This window comes from Octodon degus, unplaced genomic scaffold (assembly GCF_000260255.1).
Source record: "Octodon degus isolate 3935 unplaced genomic scaffold, OctDeg1.0 scaffold00015, whole genome shotgun sequence".
NCBI lineage: Eukaryota > Metazoa > Chordata > Mammalia > Rodentia > Octodontidae > Octodon > Octodon degus.
This window is the reverse complement of record NW_004524591.1, coordinates 20141754-20160048: the sequence shown is the minus strand read 5'-3', so window position 1 is coordinate 20160048 and position 18295 is coordinate 20141754. Positions and strand designations below refer to the sequence as shown.

At 47.6% G+C, this 18295-nt stretch overlaps 1 protein-coding gene and 1 pseudogene across 1 annotated transcript; both read left to right on the top strand.

Moving 5' to 3' along the window:
• The first annotated feature begins 232 nt into the window (after nt 1-232).
• Nucleotides 233-3336, top strand: CUNH7orf61 (chromosome unknown C7orf61 homolog). Its single transcript, XM_004626574.2, has 3 exons — nt 233-473; nt 1323-1649; nt 3087-3336. The coding sequence occupies exons 1-3, from the start codon at nt 411-413 to the stop codon at nt 3318-3320; spliced, it is 624 nt and encodes a 207-aa protein (XP_004626631.1). The 5' UTR covers nt 233-410; the 3' UTR covers nt 3321-3336.
• Nucleotides 3337-13749: 10413 nt separating this feature from the next.
• Nucleotides 13750-13911, top strand: LOC101568499 (annotated as a pseudogene).
• The last annotated feature ends 4384 nt before the right edge of the window (nt 13912-18295 follow it).

The following is an 18295-nucleotide window of genomic DNA, read 5'->3' as shown; positions in this document are numbered from 1 at the left end:
ATGCAGCTCGGACTCATAGTGATCCTCCTGTTTCCAGCCTCCCCAGCCCCGGGATTATAGGCATGCATTGCCACACTGGTCTTGGTCGCTGGCTCAGCATGCCTGAGGGTGGGGCTGGCAGACATGTGGTGCCCAGGAGGATGAAGCCTCTGGAATTGGGGCCTCACAATGGGCTAGAACTTTGGCTCACTGGGGGTTCTTATCCACTGGGACTCTTCTCCTATCCCAGGGAGGGAAGGAAGGGCCTGGGTGGGACAAGGTGCCGAAGGGTATGTCCCCTTGGATTGTATATTCTGTGCTGAAAATTCATCAGCTCCCACAAGACCTCCCTGTTGGCTGCCACTGGCCAGTGTCTGTCCCTCTGCCCACGTCAAAGGCTACTGTGCACTTACCCCTTCATCTCCGTAGCTATGGGTGTGGCAGTGCGGTTCTTCAGATTCGTTAAGCAGATTTGGCAAAAGATGACCTGTTGGGTGAGTCTCACACACTGCCTGGTCCTCATGGTGCTGAGATGAGAGTCTTGGTCAATGACTACCGTGCTATTCCTCTCCACCTGGACTCTTGTGGTCGCACAAGACAGAGTGGGAGGAGGTAGGATAAGAGAGACAGAAGACTGAGGAGAAGTGCACAGGCCCCTAATCCCAGCACTCCAGGAGGTCGATGGAAGACAACGCCAAGCTGGAACACAATCTGGAGCACCCAGTGACTCAGTGAGACACTATCAGAAAAATAGAAAGGAGGCTGGAGATGTAGTTCAGTAGTTCAGTGCTGAGGCTGGAGAAAGAGTTCAGCAGACTAAAGCGCCTGCTTAGGCAAGCTTTGGCAAGCATGGTTCAATTACTGATGCCTGGCACCACATGCTGTGCTGGCCCCACGCCCAGGGCAGGCTGAGCCAGCCAGAGGCTGGGCGTAGTATTACGTGCGTGCCTGTAATCCCAACACTGGGGAGGCTGAAAGTAAGAGGATCACCACAAGTCTGAGCTGCATAGTGAGACCCTGTAACAACGAAATACATTTTTTTAAAAAAGTAGTTCAGTGCCCAGGTCCTGAGTTTAATTCTTACCACTGCAGACAAGAAGGAGGAAGAAGAGGAAGAGAAAGAAAAAGGAGAGGAGGGAGAAAAATTACAAGAAACAGAGAAAGAGAGTGGGGAGGGAGAGGAGGAGAGTGACAGAGGCACAAGGGACTGGGGAGGGCTTGAGAGGAAGAGGCTGGGCGGATATTGCACCCTCTCTCTGGGCCTCTTTCCCTTTGGCTGCCCCTGTCCCCTTCTTCCCCCTCCTTCCCCCCCCCCCATGGCATCCATGTCTTGTTTCACTTAGGTTGTGTTCTGGAGATGCCAAATGAAGCAGACCATCTTGAAACATGCTGGCTTTAAGAAACGTGTGTTGAAGGAGGTGGGGAAGTCTCCCCCCCATCGGGAGGCCTGCAAGCTGACTAAGTCTCCTGGAGAAGCTAAGCTCCCCAGGGAACAGCAGTCCTCCAAGGTGGCTGAGGCTTGTGTGCTGGCCAGTCCCACAGAAAGGACCCAGATGGGGCTGGGCCCTGAGAGCCGTTCCCTGCTGCGTGCACCCCGGACAGCTGTCCGGTCAGCATCCATGATCATGTTCTCTGCTCTGCAGTCCAGCTGGCACATGTGCCGTTGGAAGGTGAGTCCCTTGCATCCAACTCTTAACAGCTGTCTCTTCCTTCTACTCCTTGGTCCTGATGCTGAGGATATGAAGACCTAGGTTTCCCCGGGCTAGGGGGCCACAGTCAGTAGGCACTGTTGCTGGTGTCCTGAGAGGTCTGATGCAGAAGGGACCAGGGCTGTGGGCAACCAGGGAAGGGCATCTCAAGCAGCCCAGAGAAAGCCTTCCTACTGGAAGAAGGATGAACTTGGCCAAAAGAAGTCACTGGGCTTAGGGTGTTGTTAGGGGAGGTAGAGGAAAAGGAAGGAGTGTTCAATGAAAGAGGAACAACAGGGGTATGCAGAGCTGGCCCCACATGGGATGGGAATGGACGGAATGGAGCACTAGGGGCCAACTGGCACCGGGCAGGAAGACATTTGAGGCAAAGAGCTACATGACTGAATTATGACTGAGAAATGGCATATGGTTAGTAAGAGTGAAAAACAGCAAGCCACTCTACGAAGAGCATGGAAGCTGGCCATGACAGCACACAGCTATGAACCAAGTACCCTGCAGTGCCGAGGCCGGAGGAGCTCAGGCCCGAGTCCAGCCTTAGTATCCTAGCAAAAACCTGCCTCAAAAATAAATAAGTAAATAAATGTGGGGTGGTGGTTGAATTGTAGTTCTGTGGGTAGAGGGTGGATCCCAGTTTCCAGCCCCATTGTCACTAAAAAGAAAAAATCTCCAGGTGGGGTGGGGAGAGTGTTCAGCAAGGGGCAAGGGAAAAGACCGGAAGATCCCCTGGAGGCTGGTGCAATCCAGGTTAACAGAGAAGAATGTTCTGGGCTTGGGGAGGCATCCTTGGGCAAAGCAAGTAAAGAGATCTGAACACTGTTTAAGGGGAGAATTTGGGGGTCAGGAGATGGATTGGGAAGAGGTCACAAGGAAAGGGAAAGACAGAGGCCAGGCAGGAGAACAGAGGAGCAGCAGCAGACCCTGGGAACAAGGTGACAAGTTTAGGTCCCTGGCACAAGATGAACTGAGGTACTGGTAGGACAGTGATGGATGTGTCGTGGAGACGATGGGACATAAGGGTCTGAGGTCAGGAGAGAGCTTAGGCTGGAGACCAAGTGTCATGTGGTTGCCCTCCATGTTGGCACACCTGTAATTCCTGCACTCAAGGAGGCTGAGACAGGAGGACCACAGGCTTGAATCCAGCCTGGGCAACCAAGGGAGAACCTATCTCAAGGTGCAAAATAGGTGAAAAGGTTGGAGATCTAATCTGCAGTAACACACACGCACACACACTAGAATGGAACAAACACAAGGGTAGAGAAGATGAACTCCTAATGCGGGTGGAGTTGGGTTCCTGGAGGAGGGACTGCCTCAGCCTGCCTGAGGAAAGAGGAGGAGCTAGCGGAGCCCCTGCAGACTTTCTGCAGGTGGCGCCACCCGCTGTGCCTCTTTCTCTTACAGTCAACTGTCAGCTCGGCCTCCGTTTCCTCCCAAGTGAGGACTTCGTCCCGCCTGGACACACCTGAGGCTGAACTGCTGCGGGAAGTGTACCTGGTGCTGTGGGCCATCCGGAGGCAGCTGCGGCACCTGGCCCACCGGCAGGAAAGGCACAGAAGCTACCACGTCAGGACCCACTCTTCTGCCTTGGGGGAACCAGTGCTGGAACTAAAGAAGGATGCCCGAAGTCCCCTCTAAGGGCCCCTCATTCAACTTAGCAAAATAAATATTTTTTAAAGGGCTGGGAGTGTAGCGCAGTGCAAAGATCTTGGGTTTGATCCCCTGCACGGCTCCTTCCCCCTGTGTGCCAAAAACGATTTACAACAGCTTTTTTGGATTGAACTCAGACCCTTGCACTTGCCAGGCAAGCACTTATTCTACTGAGCCATCTCCCTGGCCCTTATAATGGTTTGTGATAAAGATCCTACAGCCCAAGCAGCCTGATGGGAATGCCTAATGAGAGGCCCCCACCACCCTGCCTCTCTGACCCTTTGGGTTTAGCTTTGGGTTTGGAGGGTCACCTTTCTACAGGTGCTCTTGGGGCTGCAGGACATGCATCTGCTGGAAGAGACTTTGGTCCCTCTGCCTGGCCACCTGGGTTCTGCTCAGAGATTCATTATGGCCAGAGCCAGGCTGGGATGCCAAGTGATCATCAGGAGACAGGGGGGTCCATCTTGGCAGCAAAGGATCAAGTGTCCTGCGGGAGTCCGTGGTGATCAGGAGAGAGCATAGCGGGGCAGCAAGGGCAGAGACCTTGGAGCCACAAACTGCAAGGACTTAGACACCTTCTAAACTAGCCATGGGAAAGGACAGATGTATCTTCCAAGAAAAAGCAGTAGCTTTTCACCAGACAGCAACATTTGAGGATATGAGGGTTCCCAGGAGTTGAGGGTGGCCAAGGCTAAGTGGCAGCAGGTTCCTAGGGAAGGAAAGGGGAGGGGGAGAAGAGGACAGAAGGTGGGAGGAGGAGGGGTAGAAGAGTATAGTAGGGGATGGGAGGAGTGAAGATGGGAGGGGAGAGGAGGAGAGTGGAGGACCAGAAGTTGGAGAGGGCAGAGAAGGAAATGCAAGGCAAGGGGGACATAGGAGAGGAGGAGAGGGGAGGGGAGATGGCTGGGCTGGGCTGGACGAAACCTGGGTTGTTACCTGAATGGCACAGCAGTGAAGAGCCGCAGGGAAGCCCTCAGTTCATCCCCACCCCTCCGCAGCACTGAGGCCCCATCCTGAGGATGAAGCAGCCTTTGTGCACTTGACGCCCGCATACCTACCCCATGCTGCGGCTTTACTGTCCTGAGCCTTTAATTTCTCCAGGACTGAGGGTTGAACCCAGGGCTCTCCCTGAGACAAGAGTCTGCCAAGTCCCCAAGGCTCTTGGCTGGGCTCAATCCCAGGCCTCCCCTGCAGTGGCCCAGATTGCTGGCATTGCAGGGCGCCCCACCACTCCCAGCTATTCTGAGCCCATTCACTGCCTACCACACCCCACAGAACCTTGATTTGTAAATGATACTTTATCATAGATATGTATTTATGGAGTCAAGTATAGGAGGGAGAAGGTACTATTTGTCATTTCAGGTCCCCACTAGGGTATTGGAAGGTGTCCTTTATAGGGAAGTGCAGGCTTCTACACTCTACCCCATAGTTCACTGTGAACTGTTTCAATTTTAAATACAAATAAAAATTCCCCAAAGTTGCACAGAGTTGAAGTAACTCAATACCAATAATCACAAATCTCCATACTTCATGTGTAAGAATATTTAAACTACTCTTAATTGGTATCCTGTTACTTGCAGCTAAATACAACCCTAATTTTTACAGAAAAAGAACCATTTTGAGTGTGTCCACTTTCCATATATCTGAGAATTGTATTTGATGTTTTTACTTATTTTTGTTGATTTTTCCCTCCTTTTAAAAGAGAATTCTGAATGTAATTTACTATATTATAATTTACTATATTATTACATAATATAATTTACTATAAGTTATGAGACATGACACTCAAGCCTTCTAAAGGTAATGAAAAGTAGCTGTTTACAAACAGGTTTTCACTCTTCGTGCCAGGTGACTGGGTCACTCACTGAAGCCAAGTTGACTTGGGCATTCAGCACTTGACCTAAAGAAGCATTCCAAAGACTCTAAGCCAGCCATAGCCACAAGGGTTCTGTCCAGCAAGGGTGCTGTTGGGATAGAGATTGACAGGTCTGCCCGTAAGATGAGCAGAGACACCAAGAGAGTGCAGAAGCCAGGAAGCAAAACAGGTCCAGACCAGGCACCATGGTATATGTGCAAAGTCTAAGTTATGTAGGAGGCTGTAGGGGCAGAATTACTTGAGTCCAGGAGTTCAAGACAAGCCTGGGCAACATAGCTAGACTTTATCTTGAAAGGGGGTGGGGGTGGGGGTGGGGGTGAGGTGGGGGAAGCAGAAGGAGAAAGAAGGAGAAGAGAGGATAGAAGAAGAGAGAAGGGGAGGAGAGAGGAGGGGACAGGAAAAGTGAGGGGAGTGGAGGGGAGGAGAGGGAAGGGAGGAAAAAGGAGGGGAGGGGAGGGAGATATCAAGAGTAGGAGGACTGGTAATGGTAGAATAATCTTTAAGGCAGGAGTCACCATGGCCATTATTGTGGACAATAAAATGGCCAAGCCACTTATTTTGGAGCCTCCAGAATTGATCCTCTAGAGTACTCTGCAGCCCTGGGAGCTGCTGTAACTGGTGGTTGGTCACTAACATGCTTCCACTGGGCAAGTCACATCATCTAACTCACTTTTGCCCAGACACACTTAGGACAGGCTTGTCAGATCATAGGAGTCCATGCGGTCTAAAAAGCCTTCACCAACAGGAGGGCTACTCCTGGCTACTGCCTTCAGCATCAGTCCTAGGATGTCCAGCACTCAGACCTGTGACACCCAGAGTCACAACAGGTGGGGACTCTGCACCATGGCTGGCCCGAAGACAAGCCCACACAGTGTCCGCAGAAGATGTGCAGTTGGATGTGGCCTCCACTATGGTTATGCTCCCCACCCACCTCTCCTGTTGTCGCTTGCCCTGCTTTGCACCTTGACCCTGCATACTTGCACCCTAAGGCACCTTAGCTGTAGCTCCTGGCAGGTAATTGCAGAATGGCCACATAGGAGGTGAGGCAGATGGTTCACAAGGCAGACCAGGAAGCTGCTGTTTTCCCTAGTCTTCACTAGATATGGGAAGGTGGAAGAAGGATAGAAGTGGGGTGGGGGCACCATTCCTGCAGGTCACAGGGCTGCTGTCCCCTGTCACATTTGTTCACATGTACAGTGTGTCTGCTGTGCACACGTTGTTCCCATCTTTAATTGCATTCCACACCATTTATCGCCACCGCTGTCAGCACTGGGGCCTTCTGTCACTCGCTTGCACTCTGTCTTGCCAGGTGCTCCTGTGGTTACCCTTTGTGGTCTTAGCTGATTCAGGCATATGTTTCCTCCTACCCCGCAAACCATGTATCTGGGCGCAGTGCAGTCTGAGGGCCGACGACTCTGGTTAGCAGTGTTTGTGAGCTGGGCTCTTAGGGGCTGTGATTTACCACCAGTCAGCTCTGCCTTGGTTTTGTTCTGCTTGGAGACTTTCAGTCTAGAGGGATTCTAGAAGCCTGAAGGATCCAGAAAGCGGGCTTTGGGAGGAGGTGTAGTTTGTCTAGCGCTGAAGAGAACACCCCATGGAAATAGTAAAAGGAGAGGGTGCTGGGGACTGGTATTGGAGGAGGCGAGCCAGGGATGGATCATAAAGCACAATCAAGCCTGCAAAGGAGGCAACCAGAGTAGGAGGTGGTGATAATGGGCGGAATGGGGCGCAAAAACACAAACGTGTGTGTGTGTGTGTGTGTGCGCGCGTGTACGCATGTGCAAGCATTGTGTGTGTGGGAGGACTGGCAGTGGGGATTTGTGGGAAATTAAAAATATAGTATTCAGGGTTTTGAGAACTGGACCAATATGAAGTGGCATCCCAGCAGTAGTTAACTCAGAGCTATTACAGCGGGTAGAGTTTCGGGTGAAGGTGCCCATCTGGATGATGATATAAAAGCAAAGTAGACATGGAGAGTCCCAGTTTAGCTTGATGGTAGAGCACTTGCCTGGTAATGGAGGGTGCCCTGGTACCTGCCACCGAGGTCAACCATAGAGATGGAGGCAGAAGTAGCAGTGGCTACATGATGAGACCTCCGAAGTCACACACCACTGCTCCTGCTGCATTCTGTCTGTCACAGAGGTCAGTCCTAATTTAAAAAGAGATGGGCCTGTTCAAGGGCACCAGTTCCCAAGAGCCAGGATCATCAGTGCTGTGCTGGAGGCTGGCCCCCGCAATGTGTTGCGCAGTCCCTAGCCAAAGGGCAGGCTGCTGATAGGATTAGCATTAGTGTCTGCTTCTTACCATTCCACAAAAAAGAGCCATTCCTCTTCCTTTGCTCTAAAATTGCCAACCACTGCTTTTCTGTTCTCAGATCCAGTGGCCTGCTGGTCCAAGGCAATGACCCCACAGAGTGACTAAGTAACTCAAGGATGTATTTCAGATGTGGCTTCCTTTGTGTCTGTTGCCTGGATGGCTAATGAGGATCCATCGCTGCTCCTTGCTGGCTTCTCTGATGGTTTGAATGCTGCAGTCAGCAGGGTCTGCAGATTGCTGCTGCAGGAAAGATGCTAACTTGCAGTTTGTGGCTAGGCAGAGGAGAGAATAGGTCACCTGTGACAACAGCAAGGACTGTGCCGGAAATGGAAACGTGCCATTAAGGGGCAGCTAACAATGCCCTTTGCTTCTCAGGCAGTTTGCACCAGTCCCAAGCACATGGCTAGTTGTAAATCAATGTCATGGTGTCCTTCCCTAGACTGTCCCGGCAGATGCCACATGTTTGATGAGACTCAGGTTGTCTCATAACAGGATGGCTGAGGACATCTCAGTGACAGAAGCTACTAGTTGTTCCTAATTTCAGTTCTTGCTTCACGCATCCATAGGGGGAGAATACCAGATTGTTAACCTCTGAAACATTGGCCAAAATAAACCTTTCCTCTTTTAAGCTGATTCCCTCTAGTATTTTGTCAGAGTAATAGAAAGCTAACATGATTCTAGTGAGGGGTTCTATGCCTACTCTGGGCTACCTGCCTCTTGACCCCTTGAAAATTAGAAAAAAAGAAATAGATTTTTAATTTTTTTAAGCCACTCATATTTTATTTTCTCCTGTCTACTTTTATAACAAACCTTGCCTGAACTACATAACTTTCTATCACTGTTGCTGGGATTCCAGGTCTTGCACGCCAGCTGCCACCAAAATGTGAATCCAGAAACAAATTTTTAAAGGTACGATTTCTGGGTTAAAATACGCATACAATCCTAACAGCATGTGTACAAATCAAAGCCATTTTTTCAATGGTTAGACAAATGTAGTTTCCCTCCAGAAAGCCAACTACTTTTCTTGAACTATTGTTTCTTAATAAAAAGTTTTCGACAGCACCCCCATAATACTGTGAGTCACCTACACCCCCGCATGAGCCATTTTTTAGACAGATTCCCTCCCCAGAGGAAAGAGCACGGTTCCAGACAGGCAGGAGACCAACAAAGGGGCATGGAGCTGCCCTCACCGGGCTGCTCCGGGGGAGACTTACCAGCTTCCCGCGAGCACTGGACTATATTGGATTACTCTGCTGAATTCATGTACCTGCAATATATGAATAGCAAGGGGCCGGGGAGATAGCTCAGTAGAATAAGCGCTTGCCTGGCAAGTGCAGGATCCCGAGTTCAATCCCTGGTACCGCAAAATAAATACATGTTTAAAAAGCATATATATATGGCAATGGAATACCCATCTCTGACAAGAGTGAACAAAAAAGGGGGATATAAATGAAGAACCATTTTGTAGTGAATATATATATATATATACCTCTATATACAAAATAGTTAGCTTAGATATAGTTACTTTCTCTTAGTTCAATGAGAAGAAAGTTTTGAACTAATAGTGTTTAGACAAGATACCATGTCTGCATTTTGTACTATAAACAACTACTACAAAGACAACAATATGCAATGTATTAATTATTGTAACTGTCCTACTAACCTGTTTTGAAACTGTCTCATTGCTACTACTTTCTCAATAAAATTTTAAAAAATGATATTTTGCAGTTTGGGGAGCAGCATTCCACAAGCACTGTGTTGACAGGACTCGGCTAAGTCAGGGCCCGCTGGGCTTGTTTTACAGAACTGATAAGGGCGCTTCCCCTTCTCCAGCATTTGCTCTGCTTTCTCTTCTTTTCCTCATTCTTTGACATCTGATTATTATTCCCCAAAAGACAATAACTTTAATGGATTTTCTATTTATATCTCTCTGGCCAAGAAATACGGATCCACATCACCATGTGAGTGGCTGCTCACTACTGTACTACAAGGATGCTATCTGATTTTTTTAAAAGGTGACAATGACTTTGGTTTTCACAGACATGCGGTGATGCCAGTTCTTGAATTTTTCACTAGCGTGTGTTATGACACTTTCATCTTGCATGCATGTCCAAGTGCCTCTGTAAACTAGCAGAGGAACTGGGTCAGAGTGGACCCAGAGCACCGTCTCCCTGATGAAGGGCAGCAACAACTTCCTTCAAGAAGCTTTTCAGGGTCCAAGGAGGTAGCTCAGTAGAATAAGGACTTGCCTGGCAAGCGCAAGGGCCTGAGTTCAATCCCTGGTTCTGAAAAAAAAAAAAAAAAAAAAAAGAAGAAGAAGAAGAACAAGAAGGATTTCAGCAATTCAGGAGTGATTTGAAAGCAGTTAGTCCCCCCACATTTCCATTTGTTCTTTCTCTGTAGCTGAGAGAGGCAAGTTGCTTTTCACTCTGCTAAAACCTTTCCTTCTTTTCTCACATTAAACACACACACACACACATGCGTGCGCGCGCACACACACACACATACACACACTCCACACAACTGTTTGGTAGCATAGCCAGAAGCATCAGACCTTCTGTTACAAAGGAGTAAAATTAGAGGTGCTACTAACTCAGTTGGAAATGAAAGAAAAAACACTGAAGTTCAGTTCTGCTGAGTTGTGTATTCAAGCCTTGTGCATATGTTTCTAATTTGTATAATATATTCATATGGAGACATATAAACTGGGGTTATTTACATAGGAGATGGTGTGTATTGCATGCATCACCAAAAATTTAGAGTATAAAAATATTATCCCTTTTTTTCAAGGCCTAGTATCCTTATTTTGCAAATACTAAGAGACAGTAAATGTTTATTTTCCCATTGTTGAGCTAATTGAATTAATTTACAATGCTGGGGCTAGAACCCAGGACACCACCCATGCTAGCCAATTCTGTACCATTGAGCTACAACCCAAGCCCTATGCCTGGTGTTTTTCGGTAGCAAACTTGTATCCTAAAATGAGCACTAGGGAAGGCTGTGGTCAGGGGTTGTGGGGTGCCAGCAGAGCCCTTCACGACTTATCAGGTAGTGGATACCGATTGCTGACTTCCACACCCTAATACTCCTCACCTCCTAAAAAACTTTCTGAGATTTTGTGTGTGTGTGCGCGCGCGCGCGCGCGCACGCGCACGCGCTGCGCACACACACACGTGGGCAGTATTGGGGACTAAACCTATTTACACTGAGCAAGAACTCTACCCCTAAACCACCACATCCCCAGCTGTAAAAGTGTTCCCTCCGTATACAGAGACATGGTTACTCTTTTCTTCAACTTGCTGTGTATAGGACAGATATTAGGGATATTTCTTTTGTTAAATCTGTTTTTGCTTTACACTTATTACGGAAAGGAGTCATGCAGGGCTCAGGATGATGGAGCTGTAATCAGATCATCAGGTCTACACTTCCAGCAGGCTGGGCAGTTCCCAACAGTATGCTCCTCTGAGTTTGCTGGTTTGGCGTCAAGCCCCAGAGCCATTGCCTCACAGCTAAGTAAATCGTGAAATTAGGTGAAGGAGAGTCTGTCCCTCTCTCCCTCCTTTCTCTCTCTCTCCCTCGCTCTTCTTCTGTCTCTCCCTCCCTCCATCACTATTAGTTGCATCTGCAATGTGCATCAGTGTTAATAAACTGGGTTAGAACTCAAGCACCCTGCTCTATCCTCCTGGTAAATGTTCATAAAGAGATAAATTAAAATAAAGCAATCTATTTTAATTTTTAAACACATAGAAAATATTAAATTGCACTGGAATCCCTTCCAGACCTAATATGTCACCAGGTCTGGAACCTCACTCAGTCTAAAAGGGCAATTCCTTTGGCAGCCAGTGAGGCCCCAGCTCTGACAACAACCAGCTAAGTAAGTGTGTAGAGCATACCCCATCTGGTCTCCCCTGCCAGTGGCTGTACCCACGTGCATGCCACGTGTACACATGCTTCCCATCTACTGTGTGCGGTCACCATGGTTGGGACCAGTAGAAGTAAGGTGAAAGTATTTTGGAAATATTCAACTCAAGATAGTCCTTATAGCTGCCATGGTTTATTTTAGTTGCTTAAGGAGATAGAGAAGGGAAGGGAAGACTAATTTTATTCAGTTAGCTGCTTCACTTACCCTCTGGTAAGAAGCAAAAGTAATTTGTCCCTCTCTGTGTGGCCAATCGGCATGTAGATGTTCCCTGGGTCTTGTCCTGCCTCTTAAGACCTCCAGTGGGTGCTGGGGAGATGGCTCGATAAAATAAGCACTTGCCTGGCAAGCTCAAGGGCCTGAGTTCAATCCCCAGTTCTGAAAAAAAAAAAAAAAAAAAAAAAGCGACCTCCAGGTAAGGCGATTGGGTCCCATCCAGGTGACCCATGCCAGAGTCCAAAGCCCTCATTATCTGGATGTCCTCTCAGTGTCTATCTTCAGTCTCTGTTCTGCCAGGTAAACTGGTTGCCTCTGATTTAGATCTCAGCAGAGGTAAGGACAGTCTGCACCTTGCACTGACCTTCAAGGCTATTGAAAGACCTCCTAGAGTATGGCTGCTTTCCTATTAGTAGTGGGGAGGAAATGATTTATTTTACATTCAGTTACAAAGAATGTGAAGAACTTCTTTTAGAAACCGTTTTAAAGATAATGCTGGAAGAAGGGATCATTTACTGGTAAGATGGGAGGAGACCAAGGACAGGCTTCTGGATACTGGGTGTCTAAATGTTGCTAACCCACAGTGGCAGCCAGCGGCCTGATCTAACAGCCAGGAAAGACAGGCCAGGAAGAGCAGGGAAATAAAAACAGTACTTCACTGCCAGAGTTATAGCACCGGACTCTAGTTCCTACTGTTACTCCCCATCTCTGGCCCAGCAAGGTGAGGGGTCCAGCCGTGTTCTGTTTTCCAGAAACTTCCATTGTAAGACTTATAAATGCCAAAGCATTCAACAAACGTGGCTCTGAGACATATAAAATTACCACCAACTGTATTTTCCAGAGAGTGAAACACAAATATATTGTCCTTCCTTTGGCATCTCTCTAGCCACCTGAATTCTGTTAAACATTGCAGGAGGCCATTGTTTTGGATTAAGCTCCACACTGGATCCATATAGGCTAAAAATCAAAATGGAGTCACCTGAGCTAAAGCTCATGTCCCCAAGATGAAACTGAGCTATTTATCTGACCTTCAGAGAAATCAAGATTAGAGAGAGAGAAAACAGCCAAATTTCCCAATTCACCTGGCATGATGATAAAATTACCTGTGCCTTAATCTTTGCACACAAATGATCTGAAGTGATGTGACACTGACCCTCCATGGCTTTCTTATTGTTCTATGTCCCTGCTTCTGCCTTACAAGGAAAATAACCTTGAAATGACCAATCTGCTTTTTTTCTTGTTGTTTCTTCAATTGCTTCTTTGTCTATAAAACCAACTACCTGTGCTAGGACCACTAGAACAATTATTCTTTTTCCTGGAATGGAGTATTGTGTTATTCTAGAACTGAAAATACAGCCAGTGAAGATGTAAAAGCTAAACTGTTGCCCTTTTGTCCTTCGATTACTCTTTACTAAAGCTGGGGAGCTGATGCTGAAGAATCGGCATAAGTGCTGATGTATTTCTGCAGAGAGGTTTGCATTTTTTGCCTCCCAGTGAGCATAAAGGAACCATTTTCCAGAAGCCAGTCCATCTGATTTGAATATAAGGTGGTGGGTCTGAGGCAGGGTTGGACACTGCAGCCCTTCCTGGGCTGGCTTACAGGCCTCTGTCACTGCAGCAATTTTTCCTCTGGTCAAACTCAGTCTCCAAGCCCAGGGTGACCTTCAGAGTCATAGAACAGTGCCACCACCAGCTCTGTCAGTCTTGGTGTCAGATCCTGGTGCTAGGTCTGCCTCGCACACTAGTGGAACCAGGGCTTGAGGACAGTGGGCAGCCTCAGCAGTCGCTCTGCTCCACCATGCTTTCTGTCCCAGCTCCATCTTACACTGAAAATGATTTTGCATTTCAGCTCCCTCCACACCTCAGGCAAAGGCTATCCTCAGACCCCTTGAGGTACATTGTACGGGGACAGTGCACCCCTGGAGAGTAGACCTAGAGAGGCCTGAGGATCCAAGTTGGAGGGCCAGGAGAGAGCTCAGCAGCTTAAGCGCCCACCTGGCAAGCACAAGGTCCTGAGTTCAACCCTGGTACAATAAATAAATAAATAAATAAATAAATAGGGACTGAACAAGGGGACCCACAGTAACCAGTATGAGCTTACCAGCCAGAAGAATATGAAAAAGCAGAGCGACTGGTTTAAGACAAAGCGCCAAGATGACAGGCTTTCTGCTGCGGCCTGCAAGCAGAGGGACTTGGAGATCATACTACAGAAGCAAGAAAAGACAAAGGAGAAGAAGAAGGAACACAAGTAGCTTTGTGGCTTCATGTCCAACCCTCTTGCCCTTCACCTATGTGCCTGGAGCCAGTCCTACCTTGCTTGCATTTGCTCCTGTAGTGCTCACAGGTCCCAACACCAAGGGCATTTCCTTTGCCCTGAGTCTGCCCTTTTGTGCTTCCTTCCCCTCAGGTAGCCTCTTTCCCCCTGGGCCACTCCTGGGGGTGAGGAGGTTGCCCTTTCCCAGTGTTTTTTTTTTTTATTCCTGTGGGGCAAACACCAAAGTACGAAAGAGAGAGAGAGAGAGAGAGAGAGAGAGAGAGAGAGAGAGAGAGAGAATCAGAATCAGAGTTGGACCATGTGGGCAGGGAATTCTGGATGGGATGTTGTAGAAGAAGGTGAAGGCCTGGGTTTTAGGTAGGTGGGCCTTCTTGGAGCCCCTCAAGCCTAAACCCGCACACCTGCTACTGCCGGCAAGTGGCTCAGTGATCCTGGCCTCAAACTCTCCATGTATAAAATAGGCCCAAGAGCAATACTTAGCTCCTGGGCTATTGTGAGCACTGGAAAGGTAATTCATAGATAGTGCTATCTTGTAGTAATATGTATTTATAAATGACAGTGATGGTTGCTCTTTTTTAAAAAATTAATTCCAAGTGTTTCAACTTTAGTCTGGGTTCTTGGAATTGAAACCCGGGCCTCCTGCATACTCAGTCTCTGTACCCTTGGCCCTTGCTCTTATTCGTACTTACAAACTAGCTGAGACCCACTCACTCAGTAACTGTAGCCACATCCAGCCCTACTTAGTAAGGTCACTAACATGCCACTGCCACAGGCCATCAACAGTTTTCCAAGCTGGTGCAGCCCTGGAGCAATTTGATGCAAGACCACAAGTAATTTAAAGTGCTCCAGCAGGTATGCTTTTGAAAAAGGAAAGAAAAGATGGAGAGATAGCTCAGTGGAATAAGTGCCTGCCTGGGAAGCGCAGTGTCCTGAGTTTCATCCCAAGTCAAAAAAAAAAAAAAAAAAAGAAAAGAAAAAAGACACAAATGATATTAATTTTATCTAATTTAATACATTTACTCTAATATGTCTAAGATACTATCATTTTTGGTATATAAACAACATAAAAATATTATTGAGATATTTTACAAATTTTCCTTAATGAAACTTCAAAAGCTGGTGTTTATTTTACACTCACAGTACATCTTGGACTAATACAAAAGATAAAAATTTCAACAATTTAGTTTCAAGATGTTAACTGGTTTTACCTGCAATTGTAGGATTGGGCAACACTTCATTCCACAATATAGAACAAGTGTTCTGATGGGCTAAGAAAAAGAAGTTGTTTTAATAGTGTAATGGGTTAACTCACATTTTAGGCTATAAATGTAAATCTTGTGTTTTCTGTTGTGTGCAAATGTATACTTGCACTGTTCTAAGTTGTTTAGTAACTAGTGGCTGTTTTTTGCTGTTTGCTAGATAAAATTCCTGTGACCCTCACCAATTCCTGTCTGCAAAGTTAGCTTACAAAGATGACAAAGAAAACTAAATGGGCTTTATCTTCTTGTAATCTCCTGGCTATGCAAGGCTGCCTGCAGGTACTCAGATGAAAATTAATCAGAAACTGAAACAAAAGCCCCAGAAATGTAGTTTGAGTTGTGGTCCCAATCATTCTGCAAGCATTATTTTGTGTCAGAAAATAAATTTGCTTATCAAACTCAATGTGGTTCCAGGTTTTAAAACTCCTTCCTGCTTGCTGGGCTGCCGCCTTTTCGGTCCTCTCCTGCGTGAGAGCAGACCGAGGGGCCCTGAGCTCAGTAATAAACGGCTTTCCAAATTCCAACCTGGCTGATCTGGTTCCTATTCTGAATGACCCATAACATTTGGGGGCTCATCCGGGATCCCCTTTACCGGGGATCAATTAGAGGAACCAGTGTTTTCTGAAACCACCTCCTGAGGGGAGGCTTTCTGGCCCCAGGGTGGTCTCTGAAAACTTACAAATTTCATCATTCGAACCTCCGAGCCATCTGTGAATTCTTACCGGTAAGACACCTGTATCTACATTTATTTTGTTGGGGTACCCCTCTAAGAGTTCGAGGAGGTGTTAGACCCCGGACTCAACTCCGCTCCGTGACGACGGTTCGGAGTCCTGTAACTGTTTTTGTTCTGTTTTTGTGTGTTTCGGCCGATTGTCTTTTGTCTGTCCAGTAATCATGGGGCAGTGTCAGTCTGCTTCTGCTTCTATGTCGCCCCTGCAATGTATTCTTGACCATTTTCAGGATTTCAGACGACGAGCCGCTGACCACGGAGACCTTGTCTCCCCCCAGACTCTCTGCACCCTCTGTGAACTAGAGCGGCCCGCCTGGCGGAATTCGCATGGTCTACAGAGGGTTCTTTTAACATCTCTCTTGCTTATCAAGGCCGCAGGGTCATATTTGGAAACCCGGGACATCCTGACCAAGTTCCATATATCCAGGCATGGATAGACTTGTTACAGGACCCTCCAAAGTGGCTGAAGACCCATTGCCACTCCTGGGCGCCTTCTTGGCGTGCCCCCTGGATGGTAGCACTGGCCACCGCTCTGGAGGAAAAACCTATGACTTCTAAAAAGCCACCTGTATTGCCCCCAGCTCCGGAATCCCCGATTCTTTCCTCTTACCCTAGACTGTCTGTCCTTCCCCTTATCCTTCGGCTTCCGCCAGCTCCGACTCCTCCACTCCTTTAAGTCCACTGCACACCCGCAGTGGACTGCCTTTTTCTCAGCCTCCGCTGCCTGGCCCTGAACCTTCAACCTCAGCACCAGCCCTAGACCTTCCCCTGCGCCAGCAACTAGGGGAAGAAGAACCGCCCTTTCATGATTTATGTCCCTTTTTCGACTAATGACTTATACAACTGGAAGGATCAGAACCCCTCTTTCTCTCAGAACCCCCAAGGGCTTATATCTCTTCTAGAGTCTGTGTTTTTCACCCACCAGCCCACTTGGGATGATTGCCAACAGCTTTTACAGACCCTCTTTACATCAGAAGAAGGAGAGCGGATCCGGGGACTTGGACAAAAACTGGTTTTAGGCCCCGTCGTTCAACCAGCCTCAGATCCTGCATGACTGGAAGAGTCCTTCCCTTTGACCCGCCCAAAATGGGATCCTAATTCCCATGGGAGTAAGGAGGCTCTCGAAAGGTATTGCCCGTTTCTCTTAAGGGTGATCAGGGGGGCGGCTAAAAGGCCTACGAATTTGTCTAAGGTTACAGAGGTGAGTCAGGGACCAGATGAATTGCCTGTGGCTTTCCTTGAATGCCTCCAGGAGGCATATCAGATATATACACTGATAGACCCTGAAGCCTGTGAAAACTTCTGAGCAGTAAACATAGTTTTTGTTTCTCAGTCGGCCCCAGACATTAGGAGGAAGTTACAAAGGACTAAAGGATTTGAGGGAAAGACACTGACAGAATTGGTGGAGATAGCTCAACTAGTTTTCAGTAACAGAGAGGACCCTAGGGAATTAAATAAGAAAATGGCTAAGGTCCTGATTGCCAAGGGAGAGAAAAACTCAAAAGAAAAGAAAGTTAAGAGCCAAAAAAATAGAGGTAAAAGAAAGATATCTCTTAATAAGAATCAGTGTGCCTATTGCAAAGAGGAAGGACACTGGAAAGATCAGTGCCCGAAGAAAAAGAAGCCTACTCAGGTTTTGGCACAGGAAGAGAAAAACTGACGGTGCCAGGGCTCTAAATCCAGCCCCCAAGAGCCTATGGTTACTTTAGAGGTAGGGGGCCAACCTGTTGACTTTCTGGTAGATACCGGAGCTACCTACTCTGTCTTGTAACAACCAGCAGGGCCCCTGTCAGAAAATAAAACATGCATACAAGGAGCTACTGGATAAAACAAGTCATATCCTTGGACTCAGGCCTGTATAGGAAACCTGGGAACAAGACAGATGACCCACTCCTTCCTAGTTATGCCAGAGTGCCCATACCCTCTGATTGGCCGTGACTTGCTTCACAAATTACAAGCACAGATCTCCTTTGAAGAGAACTCTATAAAGATTTTGTTTGGGGAAGGGGAAGAAAATCCTTTGCCCCCTGCCATTCTATATACTTGCCCATTGACGGAGGAACATTTGCTGCTAGCCAGTGAGGGACCCGAAGAGGCCCCCTCTGACCTGCTTATCAGATGGACATCTGAGATCCCTAGAGTGTGGGCTGAGAACAACCCTCCTGGCCTAGCCATCCACCAGCTACCGGTGGTGGTCGCTCTTCTACCTGGAGTGTCTCCTATCCGAGTCTGCCAGTACCCTTTAAGTCTACAAACCAGGTTAGGGATAAGTGTCCACATACAGAGACTCAAGAAAGAGGGCATCCTTGTGCCCTATAAGTCTGCTTTGAATACACCCCTGTTACCAGTTCAGAAACCCGGAACTACAGACT